This window comes from Dendrobates tinctorius, unplaced genomic scaffold (genome assembly GCF_039654945.1).
Source record: "Dendrobates tinctorius isolate UK_male_01 unplaced genomic scaffold, ASM3965494v1 ptg000233l, whole genome shotgun sequence".
NCBI classification, from domain to species: Eukaryota; Metazoa; Chordata; class Amphibia; order Anura; family Dendrobatidae; genus Dendrobates; species Dendrobates tinctorius.
Window position 1 is genome coordinate 3,750,346 of NW_027361900.1, and position 15,885 is coordinate 3,766,230.

General features: G+C 47.2%; 1 protein-coding gene across 1 annotated transcript in view; it reads right to left on the bottom strand.

Annotated features, from left to right (window-relative positions):
- The window catches only part of LOC141060272 (uncharacterized), a 28,166-nt gene extending 21,297 nt beyond the window's left edge, over positions 1–6,869 (bottom strand). Inside the window, exon 1 of the mRNA XM_073556493.1 lies at positions 6,335–6,869. Coding sequence (XP_073412594.1) covers positions 6,335–6,869 — 535 coding nt within the window. The remainder of the gene's footprint in view (positions 1–6,334) is intronic.
- Between the last annotated feature and the right edge of the window lie 9,016 nt (positions 6,870–15,885).

Genomic DNA, 15,885 nt, shown 5'->3' on the forward strand with positions numbered 1-15,885 from the left:
GGCCTTTATGTCATCAGAATTAATATTACTTAATAGACATATATCCAGCCCGTATATAAATTAGCACAGCATATGTACAGCATCGGTCAAATGCATAAGCATAAAATCACCTCATGAGCAAATTGTATCCATTTATGATACCGCTATAGAAACTGAGACCGCTGTACTTATCTTTAAACGCTTCTATAAAGAACGGATGATGAGGTAAGGTCCATCTGAAAACCCAAAATCGTGACCCGATCTCCAGACTTGTCACCCAACGCGTTTCGTCGATGCCTAACTCATCAGGGGTATTGTGACACCTTCTTCTGGCGCATAGCACGCCCGTTGTAAGATAGCTGCCTTTTATAAATCGCGGCATACCGCGGCTTGTTGCCGTTTCCGGTTGCCCCGTACAGTACTTCCGGTTTGCGCATGACGCCGGCATCTGCTCAGGCAACTTGCCCCACTTCCTGGGTTTTCCTAAACAGGCGCCGCGCGTCATGTTGAGACAGGACCCGACCATACCCTGCCCCACTTCCTGGGCGTAACCGGGCATGTCAGTCTGCATATCAAGATATTGCGTGATTGGTCTAGGCAGTCACCTGACCATCACGTATCAGTAGGAGCCGCTCACTTTATTTTATTGCATCAATCTAATAGTGCGGCTTCATTTAATCAATCATAAATGTTGAATGCGTCCCCCTATCATTATTTATACGGGAACCGAATTGTTAAGTCATTTTATGATTGCATAGGCGTTATGAATCAGTACAAAACGCCAACACCCATATTGTGGACATTGTCAGGGATTATCTTGTGAATGAAAACAAATTCTTTACACTCCGTCATAGGAAAAGAAGCAGAAAAAAAGCAGAAAAAAGAGTCAGGATACCAACTGCAAAATATGTGTGATGTGGAAATTATTCAATTAATTTTGTTGCATGCTTAAGAAGGGGATACCACCAACCTCCATATATCTGTAGGAATTATAGAAAGGGTGCCCGCTAAATCTGGCCCTATAGGTCCCTAACTAGCTGTTCCCTACCTCACGCGGAGGTTGGCACCCTAAATTCCTGCGCAAATGGCGCCCCCACTCCTCGTCGGCTCTCCCTGAACTAAAAAGCCCTATTAAAACTCCCTACAAGAAGGAAGAAAAGGATAGTGTCTCATTCAGTCCTTTGGGATATACAGATTGTAATGAGAAAATCCAATAGGTTTCTCTTTGGAGTATGCGTTTATCCCAATCACCTCCTCTTGGATTTTGGGGGACCTTTTCTATGCCCATGAAACTGACTGCCTTCACGTCACCCTTATGTCTTTGATTGACATGGGTGGCTACCGGTGTATCACGTTTATGGATTATATCTCTATGGTGTTCGCCTACCCTAACCCTCAGCTCCCTCTTGGTCTTGCCGATGTATTCAAGGCCACAGCTACAGGTGATTTTATATACCACTCCTATTGATCTACAATTAATGAATTGACGAATAGGGTAGATCTTTCCTGTGACATTGCTCTGAAATTCTTTGCTCTGTTGAATAGAGGTACAATATTTACAGCTACCACATCTGTAACAGCCTTTCGGCTGTGTACCTAGCCATGTTGAGCTGTATGAGGTTTTCTGGGTATAATGGCTGCGGACCAACCTATCCCTCAAGGAGCGGCCCCTTCTAAATGTAATTTGTGGATTGTCCGAGATCAAGCCTCCAAGATCCTTGTCCATACATAGTATTGGCCAATGTCGGTTCAAAATGGCTCTCAGCTCATTTGCCCCATTGGAAAAAGTGGTGATGAACCTTATGATATTGTCTTCATTGGTTTGCTGTTTGGGTATAAGTAGTTCTTTTCTTTCCTTCTCTACCGTAGACTTATAGGCCCCTTTAAGAATGTCATCTGGGTATCCTCGTTCATGAAAACGAGATCTAAGGTCATCTGCTTGTCTCTTAAAGTCTCTCTGATCAGTACAATTCCTTTTCATGCGTAGGTACTGACCTTTAGGAATACCTTTTTTCAAGGGGACTGGGTGACTAGATTCCCATCTTAAAAGGGAATTCGTAGAGGTAGGTTTCCTGTATGTTTCTGTGACTATGCGGTCATTTTCTCCCCTCTTAATGACTATGTCCAGGAAGGGTAGTCTGTTGGCACTAACCTCACATGTAAAGCCAAGACCAATATCATTTATATTAAGATCTTTCACAAAAGTTCTAAAACTGTTCTCATCACCTCTCCAAATAACAAATACGTCGTCGATGTAGCGGAGCCATAGCACTATTTTGTCCTCCGCCACATCGACCTGCTCACCAAAAACGACATTTTCCTCCCACCAGCCCAGGAGCAGATTTGCGTACGATGGCGCACAGGGGTTGCCCATCGCAGTGCCCCTGAGCTGATGGAAGAACCTGCCATCAAAGAGAAAAATTTTTTTCGTGAGACAGAATTCCAAGGCCTGCATAACGAACAGGTTATGTCTCGTACATTGGACGCCTCTTGTCTTAAGGAAATAGTCCGCAGCCATTAGACCTTTATCATGGGGAATGGATGAATACAAGGCTTCTACATCTATTGAACCCAATATCATATCGGTGTCCAATTCGATGTGGTCAAGTTTCAATAAAAGGTCGGTGGTATCCCTTGTGTAGGAACTAAGTGATATAACAAATGGTCTTAAAAGGGGATGTCTTTTGTCCCAACATCTGATTTTGAATGTTTTGAAACGATTAAGGATTTACAGCTCTTCATCCGTAAACTTAAGTGGAAAAAACACTTTATAAATATGGATAAAAAAAGCTGCGCAGAATTGGGTATAGAGGCAGATTTACTTAATGATGTGAGATTTTTGTTCAATTTGGGGGATATGAATCCCAATGATTTGGGTGAGGGACCATTCACACAATTAAAAAATAAGAGTAAACAAATGCCACCTATTAGCAATGATATAGGGGCCCTTGACATATTTGCCAACTTGGTATCTAGAGATATCAAGGAACTGGGTAATGGGAAAAAAAGACGATTCCATAACCTCACCAAGTTTGAGATGGATGGGCTTCTGGAGCTGGAGAGAGACAATACTCTAATAGTGAAACCCGCAGATAAAGGGGGGAATATAGTGTTGATGGATGTAGCACAGTATAAAACCATGTGCTATTCACTGTTAGATAGATCTATGGGGTATGAAAGAATGGAACATAACCCCACAAACACTTTTTTAAATGATCTTAAGAAATTGGTGAATGGGGCCTTTCAAGCAAAACTCATTGATAAAAATGAGAAAGATTTTTTGATTCCACAACACCCGACTGTGGCAACATTCTATGCTCTGCCTAAGGTTCATAAAGGCCTTTCGCCTTTGAAAGGCCGACCGATTATATCGGGTATAGGAAGTCTAACCCAAAATCTGGGTATCTATGTAGACAAAATTTTAAGACCATTTGTTATATCACTTAGTTCCTACACAAGGGATACCACCGACCTTTTATTGAAACTTGACCACATCGAATTGGACACCGATATGATATTGGGTTCAATAGATGTAGAAGCCTTGTATTCATCCATTCCCCATGATAAAGGTCTAATGGCTGCGGACTATTTCCTTAAGACAAGAGGCGTCCAATGTACGAGACATAACCTGTTCGTTATGCAGGCCTTGGAATTCTGTCTCACGAAAAAAAATTTTCTCTTTGATGGCAGGTTCTTCCATCAGCTCAGGGGCACTGCGATAGGCAACCCCTGTGCGCCATCGTACGCAAATCTGCTCCTGGGCTGGTGGGAGGAAAATGTCGTTTTTGGTGAGCAGGTCGATGTGGCGGAGGACAAAATAGTGCTATGGCTCCGCTACATCGACGACGTATTTGTTATTTGGAGAGGTGATGAGAACAGTTTTAGAACTTTTGTGAAAGATCTTAATATAAATGATATTGGTCTTAGCTTTACATGTGAGGTTAGTGCCAACAGACTACCCTTCCTGGACATAGTCATTAAGAGGGGAGAAAATGACCGCATAGTCACAGAAACATACAGGAAACCTACCTCTACGAATTCCCTTTTAAGATGGGAATCTAGTCACCCAGTCCCCTTGAAAAAAGGTATTCCTAAAGGTCAGTACCTACGCATGAAAAGGAATTGTACTGATCAGAGAGACTTTAAGAGACAAGCAGATGACCTTAGATCTCGTTTTCATGAACGAGGATACCCAGATGACATTCTTAAAGGGGCCTATAAGTCTACGGTAGAGAAGGAAAGAAAAGAACTACTTATACCCAAACAGCAAACCAATGAAGACAATATCATAAGGTTCATCACCACTTTTTCCAATGGGGCAAATGAGCTGAGAGCCATTATGAACCGACATTGGCCAATACTATGTATGGACAAGGATCTTGGAGGCTTGATCTCGGACAATCCACAAATTACATTTAGAAGGGGCCGCTCCTTGAGGGATAGGTTGGTCCGCAGCCATTATACCCAGAAAACCTCATACAGCTCAACATGGCTAGGTACACAGCCGAAAGGCTGTTACAGATGTGGTAGCTGTAAATATTGTACCTCTATTCAACAGAGCAAAGAATTTCAGAGCAATGTCACAGGAAAGATCTACCCTATTCGTCAATTCATTAATTGTAGATCAATAGGAGTGGTATATAAAATCACCTGTAGCTGTGGCCTTGAATACATCGGCAAGACCAAGAGGGAGCTGAGGGTTAGGGTAGGCGAACACCATAGAGATATAATCCATAAACATGATACACCGGTAGCCACCCATGTCAATCAAAGACATAAGGGTGACGTGAAGGCAGTCAGTTTCATGGGCATAGAAAAGGTCCCCCAAAATCCAAGAGGAGGTGATTGGGATAAACGCATACTCCAAAGAGAAACCTATTGGATTTTCTCATTACAATCTGTATATCCCAAAGGACTGAATGAGACACTATCCTTTTCTTCCTTCTTGTAGGGAGTTTTAATAGGGCTTTTTAGTTCAGGGAGAGCCGACGAGGAGTGGGGGCGCCATTTGCACAGGAATTTAGGGTGCCAACCTCCGCGTGAGGTAGGGAACAGCTAGTTAGGGACCTATAGGGCCAGATTTAGCGGGCACCCTTTCTATAATTCCTACAGATATATGGAGGTTGGTGGTATCCCCTTCTTAAGCATGCAACAAAATTAATTGAATAATTTCCACATCACACATATTTTGCAGTTGGTATCCTGACTCTTTTTTCTGCTTTTTTTCTGCTTCTTTTCCTATGACGGAGTGTAAAGAATTTGTTTTCATTCACAAGATAATCCCTGACAATGTCCACAATATGGGTGTTGGCGTTTTGTACTGATTCATAACGCCTATGCAATCATAAAATGACTTAACAATTCGGTTCCCGTATAAATAATGATAGGGGGACGCATTCAACATTTATGATTGATTAAATGAAGCCGCACTATTAGATTGATGCAATAAAATAAAGTGAGCGGCTCCTACTGATACGTGATGGTCAGGTGACTGCCTAGACCAATCACGCAATATCTTGATATGCAGACTGACATGCCCGGTTACGCCCAGGAAGTGGGGCAGGGTATGGTCGGGTCCTGTCTCAACATGACGCGCGGCGCCTGTTTAGGAAAACCCAGGAAGTGGGGCAAGTTGCCTGAGCAGATGCCGGCGTCATGCGCAAACCGGAAGTACTGTACGGGGCAACCGGAAACGGCAACAAGCCGCGGTATGCCGCGATTTATAAAAGGCAGCTATCTTACAACGGGCGTGCTATGCGCCAGAAGAAGGTGTCACAATACCCCTGATGAGTTAGGCATCGATGAAACGCGTTGGGTGACAAGTCTGGAGATCGGGTCACGATTTTGGGTTTTCAGATGGACCTTACCTGATCATCCGTTCTTTATAGAAGCGTTTAAAGATAAGTACAGCGGTCTCAGTTTCTATAGTGGTATCATAAATGGATACAATTTGCTCATGAGGTGATTTTATGCTTATGCATGTGACCGATGCTGTACATATGCTGTGCTAATTTATATACGGGCTGGATATATGTCTATTAAGTAATATTAATTCTGATGACATAAAGGCCTGGTCGGCACACAATTACAAATATACAAGGCTCATATGGTCGGAGATTCCAGGTTTTGAAACACCTGGACAAGAAATACGTTAATGTCTAGGGCCATATGGTACCTTATTTAGTACAAAACGGTTTGTTTTTAATAGAACACTGCACAATTGCACTTTGGCACATGTTTGTTTTGATTTGATGTATGGTTTTTAAAGAATCATTAAAGGTTATGTTTTATTGTATATGATATACCAATTTGCACTTTCTGTGAAGAAAGCTGATTTGAACTGTTTGGTTTTCACTTTTCAGGTGAACTCTGATGTTCCTATTAAATGGGGGTTCACCCATTGCATTTTGATAAATTATAGCTACTTCATTACACCTTGGTGCATTGTAGCGCCTCTGGTCATCATTGTAGTCATTTATAATTGACATTGTTATTTCGAGTGGATTGCGATTTTCTAATTCAGCAACCCTCTCTTCCTCTATTTCAAATTCCCTCATCATTGTGAAGGCTCTTGTGAGTGGGTTAATTGCTTTCATTTTCTCTCCAAGAGATGACAGCAGTGCTGGGAGGCACTTTTTATTTGCTTGACTTCTTGTACTTAATGCTTCTTCACTGTCCAAGATGTAAATCTGGGCAAACTTGGGAGTACTACCCACAGCGGGATGCCATAGGGCAGTTCTGTGGTAAATTTGTCCATGAATTCGAAAACAGTATGGACCATGCCCAGGAGGTGGCGCTACTTGTGCTCCCATTGATGCCAAAGCAAGCGAGCTATTGTACTGCCTTATATTAGCCATAAAGTTCTTGGAGTGCTGATGCTCTCCTTTCATCAACTTGACTAATTGGTCATCTATATAAATGGGACTTTATTGGATGCACCCTCTCTTGCAGCAGGAAGGAAATGTTTTGTCCTACGCCATTTCATCTTTAAAATTTTTAGATTGGCAGAACTAACATCGAAATGTCAGTATGCCAGCATGGTGCTCTTCAGTACGTGTCTCATCAATTTGATTGAAAAGTTCACTAGCGGCAAATGTAACTTGCTGTCGTCGAGTGGCTTTTGCATTTTGGACACGTCTTCTATCTTGTTCTCGAATTTGTGAAATTTGTTTATCACTTTGTGCATTGCGTGTTGCTCATTGTCGTGCAGCATTAGGTGCTCTACGTGATTCAGTTACTTCATTCGTTTCTCTTGCTCTGGCCGCCCTCTGTCGGGCTGCATCAGCAGTTCTCCAACAATTTCTTTCTACTTCTGTTTCATTAAGATGCAGGTTACGCATCCGTATGTGATTCGCTTCTCTACGTGCAACAGTGTGCTCAATTTGATCCATCTTTGCAATGTTGCCTCACACTGTTGCCTCAGTGTTGCCTGAGTGTTGCCTCACAATGTTGCCTCACAGTGCTGCCTCACAGGCTAACGTTCAAAAAAGGCTTATGCCTTAACTCGCCACAAGGGAGAGCTCCTCTCCTTATTAGATATGTCACTTAACTCATATACAGGGCCTTACAGTACTTAGGTATCCATGGTTATGCCCACAGTTAGCTGCTAGTGGTAGTAACTATGGATACCTAAGTTACTGTTCAGCTGTGGATGACTCATTGTGCACAGACACACGGTTGAGCTGTGGATGACTCATTGTGCACAGACACATAGACACGTCCAAATTAGGTATATTGATTCTTTACTGTTAGGGCAGGGAGAATCTGGAATTCCTTGCATGAGGAAGTGGTGATGGCAAACTCAGTCGAGGGGTTCAAGATGTCTTCCTGGATGTCTGCTTGGATGTCTTCCTGGAGCTCAACAGTATTGTATCTTACAGTTATTAGGTTCTTTAGAAGGACGTAGATCTGGGGATTTATTCTGATGGAATATACGCTGAACTGAATGGACAAATATCTTTTTTTAACTATGTTAACATGCTTTACTGTGGGAACTCCACTGTGCAAAAAATGCGGACCAGCGTACATCAACAACCATCAGCCGCCCCATCAATCGCATCTGCTGCTTCCTCCTACCTCTGTTACCGTGCCAACTATTGAGACGCAGGTCTTTAACTGCAAAACCTTGTGTTCTTTACCCACTCCAGTCATGCTGACTGAGATGCCGCCTTCAGCTGTAATGGAATCGGACAAGCCTGCTTTTTTTGACTGATCAGAGAGAACGATCACATCACAAGTTTCTCAATCCACAGTAACATCTCCACCTGCAATTCTCTCAGTTTGTCTGGTTCACCGCACTCCGCCCTCTCTCAGCACTGCAGCCAGCCCATGGTTCCGCAGTTGTGATCACGATAAAGATAGCTTTGTCATGCATAGGAGGAAGCAAAGAGGTTGAACTCCAACAGATCCAATTTGTTGGCCACGGAAATGCTGCCTTTCTGCCTGATAGATACAAACAGTTTCCGAAAGCAGATAGCCGTCGCAGTCCCCCAGCACCAATTACCCAGTTGCTATTACTTTTCTAAGAAAGCTGTGCCTGTGCTACACCAGCATGTCACAGACATCACCCTTTCCTTGACAAAATCGCTGCCTGCCAGAATGCATTTCACCACAGACACTTGGACGTGTAAGCATGGCCAAGGGTGTTACATCTCGCTGACTGGGCACTGGGTGACTCTGTTGGCTGTGGGGACAGGTGCTGCTCCACAAGTCTTGGAATCCCCAAGGCTTGCAGGACAAACCACTACATTTTACACTTCTTCCACTGCTTCTGCCTCCTCTATCACCTCTAGGGCCTCCACCTGTGCCCTCAACCTCTGCCTTAACAAGACACGCGTTTCAAGTGCGGAGCAAACCCCCACCACCTCCGTACTGCACAGCCAGGGCTCTCTGCAATCAGGCAGTCTTAAAATTGATATTGCCATGATCCCAGTGCAGGTTTTGACCTGCACGTCAGGGGTTAATGTCTTGAGCTTAGTGCAGGCTTTGACCTGCACTCCTGGGGTTAATTATTGTGGCCTCTCTTTGGTTCAGGCAGAGCTTTTTATAGCCCTGAGAAACTCGAATCTCTGTCAGTTATACTTTTGCCTTTGGCCGAGTGTTGTGACCCCTGTGTGCCTGTTCGTTGTCTTATAGCTTGCTTATATGGTTCTGATCCGGTTCTGTCCCCCCGTTGTGAGTTTGCCTGTTGATTCTGTACTGTATATCTGCTTCTCTGATTTCTGACTCCTTGGCTATGTCTTGACTATCCGTTCTGTATTGCCCATCGGTAATTGTCGTGCTATCTCGTGCTTTGACCCCGGCTTGATCTGGTTTATGTCCCTGTCTATGCCAATTAGTAACTTTGTTCCGTAGTTACCTTTCTAGGAGTTTTCCTGCAGCTCCTAGCTCTCTGGAGTTTAGGCCATGCCCCCAGCAGTCACATGCTTCAGGTCCTGTGGGTCTGAAGCATGCATCTTCTCTGCTGCTGCCCGCTCCACAGGTATCTCTGAGCACAGTTTGTCTTACTCAGGACACGCACACTGGCTCAGTGAGCAAGTGCAGTGCGGTGTTCCTGACAGATATTTCTTGGAGATCGCAGTCATACAGCTGAAGAGTTGCGGACAGTTCTCCAGGCTCAGTTTGATCAATGGCTGTCTCCACTGAACCTGCATGCAGGGAAGGTGGTAACGGTGCAAACCTGGTGGCGGCCCTATGGCAAGGCAAGCCCACACGTGCCTTGCATGGCTCATGTCCTCAACCTTGTGGTACAGCATTTTCTCACTATCCTGGCCTGGGTGAGCTGCTCCAGAGAGCACGTAAGCTGTGTGCTCATTTACGCCGTTCGCACCCCTCTCCTCATCAACTTGCATTGATACACGGTGGATTTTCACTCGCACATGTTGCAGTGACTGTGGCAGCAGCAACAAGCCCTGACGCAGTATGCCATGTCGTATAGCCTGGGCCAACGCAGTATGGACATGGCGCATGTCACATTTACAGAGTGCGCACAGATTAAGAACCTCTGCACCCTTCTGCAGTTTTGAAATGGCTACTGTCACGGGGTATATCAGGCGTCTCCAACATGGTGGAGATGCCTGGTTATCGTGTGCGTTTCCTACGGTATCCTGGCCAAGTGTTTAGGGGTTTTCCCCTTCTCACTCTCTGTCTCCGTCCTGTACTCCAGTGCCCAGTCCTGTACTCCGTGTCTCCGCCCTGTACTCCAGTGCCCAGTCCTGTACTCCGTGTCTCCGTCCTGTACTCCAGTGCCCCGTCCTGTACTCCGTGTCTCCGTCCTGCACCCCAGTGCCCAGTCCTGTACTCCGTGTCTCCGTCCCGTATTCCCCTCTCGGTGCCTGGTCCTATACTCCATGTTTTCGTCTTGCCCCCACTCTGTACTTCCTACTCCCTTCTGTATTCCGTGCTCAGTCCTGCACCCCTCACTCAGTCTTTTGAGCCACCCCTCTTGGGTCTAGCAGTCGCGGCATCTGTCTTCCGAGGGCCTGCCCCTAACAGCCCCTGTATAGGGGTCGGCACCACCTGGCGCGCTCACCCCTGGGAGCTCCAGTGCCGCGATCCAGAGGGTCCACTCTCAGACATAACCTACCCGTCGTCAGTATACATCACAGTATAATCAGGCCATGGACCCTGCTAGCGCCTCGGCGGCCACCCAGAAAGAATTTCTCTTCTTGAGTGAAAATCAAACTAGGATAATGTCCTTTATGAAATCCATGGACACACGCCTTTTCCGCCTTGCAAACTACTGATCCGGGGAACACCCAGTTACTAGCGGGACTCCAGCAGGAGCTCGCGCAGCAGCGGAACGCCCAGTCACATATTCTGAGCTACATGGCGTCCGTGGACGACCGACTCCAATCCCTACAGTCCTCTGCGGCCGCCTCAGCCCTACCTCGGGACCCCCAATCCCATCCGCCACCACGCCTAGGGAAACCTCCCAGGTTTAGTGGCGACCCCAAGTTGTGTCAGGGGTTTTTAAACCAGTGTCGCTTGCACTTTGAGCTCCTGCCTCAGCAATACCCCTCTGATCGGGCCAAAGTAGCTTTCATTGCGTCCCATCTTGAGGAGGAGGCCTTAGCGTGGGTGAATCCCCTGTGGGAAAGAGATGACCCGGTGGTATCAAGTATCCATAACTTCTTGGATACTTTCCGCAGGGTATTTGATGAGCCTGGCCGTGTGGCCTCTACCACTGAGGCTCTTTTCAACCTTCGCCAGGGCTCCCTCACCGTGGGACAGTATGCTATCTGCTTCCGGACACTGTCCTCTGAACTGGGGTGGAATAATGAGGCTTTGGTTGGGGCGTTTTGGAGGGGCCTCTCCGGTAAAATAAAGGACAAGCTTGCCGGTCGAGACACTCCTACCATTCTGGAAGATCTCATATCTCTAGCTACCCGTATAGATTTATGGTTTCAGGAACGCACCCGGGAGTCAGTTAGGGAGAAGAGATCTTTTAGGCTATACCAAGTGCCCATCCCCCGCTCTCCGGCGTCTTCTAGTAATTCCACCTCTGAGCCCATGCAAGTAGACCGAGAAAGGTTGTCCGAGCAAGAAAGCAGGGAGAGAATGACGCAGGGCCTATGCCTTTATTGTGGTGGGGCTAATCATTTTGTGCGTACTTGCCCAGTGCGGCCGGGAAACGCCTCCGCCTAGGCCAGGTAAGACAGGCCTTCCTAGGTGACACCGATTCCTCTCTGCCCCTTACTATTTTGGCTCTAATTGTTTTAGGTCAGGAGCGCAGTTCTGTGGAGGCATATGTGGACTCGGGTTCGGCTGGTAACTTCATCCGGCTCAAAGAAGTGGACCAGCTCCGAATTCCGGTTGTTACGTTAGAGAATCATAGAATCATAGAATCATAGAATCGTAGAGTTGTAAGGGACCTCCTGGGCCATCTGGTCCAACCCCCTGCTCAAAGCAGGATTCGCTAAATCATCCCAGTCAGATGTCTGTCCAGCCTCTGTTTGAAGACTTCCAGTGAAGGAGAACTCACCACTTCTCGTGGCAGCTTGTTCCACTCATTGATCACTCTAACTGTCAAAAAAATTTTTCTAATAACTAATCTGTGTCTCCTCCCATTCAGTTTCATCCCATTGCTTCTAGTCTTTCCTTTTGCAAATGAGAATAAAGATGATCCTTCTACAATGTGACAGCCCTTTAGATATTTGTAGACAGCTATTAAGTCTCCTCTCAGTTTTCTCTTTTGCAAACTAAACAATCCCAAATCCTGCAACCTTTCCTCATAAGACAGGGTTTGCAGACCGGTCACCATTCTGGTCGCTCTTTTCTGAACTTGCTCCAGTTTGTTGACTGGAGCATGCCATCCACGCTCTACCGCCTCCGTGGATGGCAAACCACTACCTGAACCCATCACCATGGTCACTGTCGAGGTGGAGATACAAGTTGGAGCTCTTCACCGAAAAAAAAAAAAAAATCGCCTTTTATGTTTTGCCCAGTTTGTCCTACGCCATGCTCCTCGGCTTACCCTGGCTTCGTCTACATGAGCTGTTCTAGACTGCCGTTCCGGGGAGATCCTCCTCTGGGGACACTTTTGCCATGAACGCTGCCTGTTGCCTGTATCTCGCCCAAGTCCGCAGCAAGCTCCTATCGATCTTCCTGGGCTTCCTATGGCTTACCACTTGTACGCCGACGTCTTCAGTAAGAAGGAGGCTGAATCTCTACCGCCGCATCGTGCCTACGACTGCCCAATTGAGCTTTTGCCAGGAGCGACTCCTCCCAGGGGAAGAATTTAGCCTTTGTCTCCGGCAGAAACCGCGGCCAAGTCCGAATATGTCCAGGAAAACTTGGCTCGGGGTGTTATTCGGAAGTCATCTTCTCCTGCTGGGGCAGGATTCTTTTTTGTCCGGAAAAAAGACGGGTCCCTTCGGCCATGTATTGACTACCGAGGCCTGAACAGTATCACGGTCAAAAATAGGTATCCCCTTCCGCTGATCCCAGAACTCTTTGACCGCTTGAGAGGGGCCCGGATCTTTACAAATTGGATCTGTGGGGAGCCTATAACTTGATCCGGATCCGCGCCGGGGATGAATGGAAGACGGCCTTCAATACTCGGGACAGCCATTACAAGTGTTTGGTTATGCCTTTTGGTCTCTGTAATGCTCCGGCGGTTTTTCAGGAGTTCGTTAACGAGATCTTTCGAGACCTACTCTACTCATGTGTCGTCGTATACCTAGATGACATTCTCATCTTTTCCCCTGACTTATCCACTCACAGAAGGAGTGTTCGGCTGGTTCTGCAATGTCTACGAGAGAACAGACTCTGCGCAAAACTAGAAAAATGTCTATTCGAGCAAACCTCACTGCCCTTCCTAGGGTATATCATCACGGACTCCGGAGTAAAGATGGATCCCGAAAAGTTGTCTGCTGTGCTCAAATGGCCACGTCCAGTTGGAGTAAAATCCATCCAACGGTTCCTGGGTTTCGCGAATTACTACCGACAGTTCGTTCCCTTCTTCTCTTCGGTGACTAAGCCCATCTCTGTGTTGACCCGGAAAGGGACCAAACCAAATGCTTGGACTCCAGAGGCTGAAGAGGCCTTTCTCGCCTTGAAACAGTCCTTTGCTACCGCTCGGCCGTTAGTCAATAGGCCCTTCATCCTAGAGGTGGATGCCTCTTCTACTGGTGCGGGAGCGGTCCTTTCTCAGCGGACAACTTCGGGTCAAGTGGTGCCTTGTGGGTACTTCTCTAAATCATTCTCTCCCGCAGAATGCAATTATGCAATTGAGACCGGGAATTACTGGCCATTAAGATGGCTCTGGAGGAGTGGCGGTATCTTTTAGAAGGGGCAGTTCATCCCTTCATAATCTTCACGGACCACAAGAATTTGGCGTATCTTCAGTCTGCGCAAAGGCTCAACTCCAGGCAAGCCAGGTGGTCGCTATATTTCTCCCGGTTTGACTTCAAACTTCATTTTCGGCCTGGGGACAGAAACATCAAGGCAGACGCTCTATCCAGGTCCCTACAGTCACCTGAGGTTGAGGAGGGTTCGTTTCACATCATTGAGCCTGCCAAAGTTATCACCGTGGCGCCCGTGACGCTCTCTCCCATTCCGCCAGGCAAAACCTTCGTCCCGCAGAATAAGAGGTCGGAGGTCCTGTATTGGGGGCATTCCTCCAAGGTTGCGGGTCACGTTGGGGTCAAGAAAACCCTCAGCCTCCATTCGCGCTTCTACTGGTGGCCATCCCTTCGCCAAGATGTGACCGATTTTATAGCCTCCTGCACGACTTGTGCTCTGAACAAGGTACCAAGAAGTCTGCTGTCCGGTCTGCTCCACCCTCTGCCTCCTCCTGAAGCCTCTTGGTGACAGATTGGTATGGATTTCATCACCGATCTACCATGCTCTTCCGGGTGCACTACCATCTTAGTAGTGGTCGATCGCTTCTCCAAAATGGCCCATTTCATCCCGCTGCCCGGGTTGCCTACGGCCTCTGAGCTAGCCAAGGTCTTCATACACCAGATCTTTAGGCTTCAGGGGCTTCCTCAATGAATTGTCTCCGATCGAGGGGTCCAATTTACCTCCCGTTTCTGGAGAGCACTCAGCAAGCTCATGGGTATATCTCTGGACTTCTCCTCCGCTTATCACCCTCAGTCCAATGGGCAAGTGGAACGGATTAATCAGGTATTAATAGCCTACCTGCGTCACTTCTCTAACGCCCATCAAGACAACTGGGTGTCTCTTCTGCCGTGGGCAGAGTTCGCCCACAATAATCATCCCAATGAGTCCACCACTAAAATGCCATTCTTTGTGGTTTCCGACCAGAACCCTGGTGTTCCACTACCTCTCTCTACGTCCTCTGGTGTTCCCGCAGCAGATGCCCTCGCTACCGAATTTTCTCAAGTCTGGAAGGAGACCAGAGAGGCACTTGAAAGATCCAGTATCTGGATTAAGAGACATGCAGACAAGAGGTGCAGGGATCTTCCACCATACCAACCTGGCGACAAAGTTTGGCTGTCAACTAAGCATATCCGTTTGAAGATACCTTCTTACAAACTGGGTCCTCGGTACACCGGTCCGTTCGAGTTTTTGGGACGAATTAACAACGTGGCTTATAAATTGAAGTTGCCAGCTTTGCTTCGGGTCCCTAACGCCTTCCATGTCTCGCTCCTTAAGTCTGTTGTTCTGAATCGGTATCACTCAGTCCCACCTCCTTCTCCTCAGCCAGTAGGGGCCGATGACGTCTTTGAGGTGAAAGAAATTCTTGCCGTGAAAAAAGTTCGGGGGCGTACCATCTACCTCATTGATTCGAAGGGTTTTGGTCCCGAAGAGAGGTCCTGGGAACCCAAGGAGAATGTTAATGCTCCTCTTCTATTAAGGAGATTTTTGTCTAACCTCGGGAGAGGGAGACGTAACATGGTGGAGACGCCTGATTATCATGTGCCTTTCCTACGGTATCCTGGCCAAGTGTTTAGGGGTTTTCCCCTTCTCACTCTCTGTCTCCGTCCTGTACTCCAGTGCCCAGTCCTGTACTCCGTGTCTCCGTCCTGTACTCCAGTGCCCAGTCCTGTACTCCGTGTCTCCGTCCTGTACTCCAGTGCCCAGTCCTGTACTCCATGTCTCCGTCCTGTACTCCAGTGCCCTGTCCTGTACTCCGTGTCTCCGTCCTGCACCCCAGTGCCCAGTCCTGTACTCCGTGTCTCCGTCCCGTATTCCCCTCTCGGTGCCTGGTCCTATACTCCGTGTTTCCGTCCTGCCCCCACTCTGTACTTCTTACTACCTTCTGCATTCCATGCTCAGTCCTGCACCCCTCACTCAGTCTTTTGAGCCGCCCCTTTTGGGTCTAGCAGTCGCGGCATCTGTCTTCCGAAGGCCTGCCCCTAACGGCCCCTGTATAGGTGTCGGCACCACCTGGCGCGCTCGCCCCTGGGAGCTCCAGTGTTGCGATGCAGAGAGTCCACT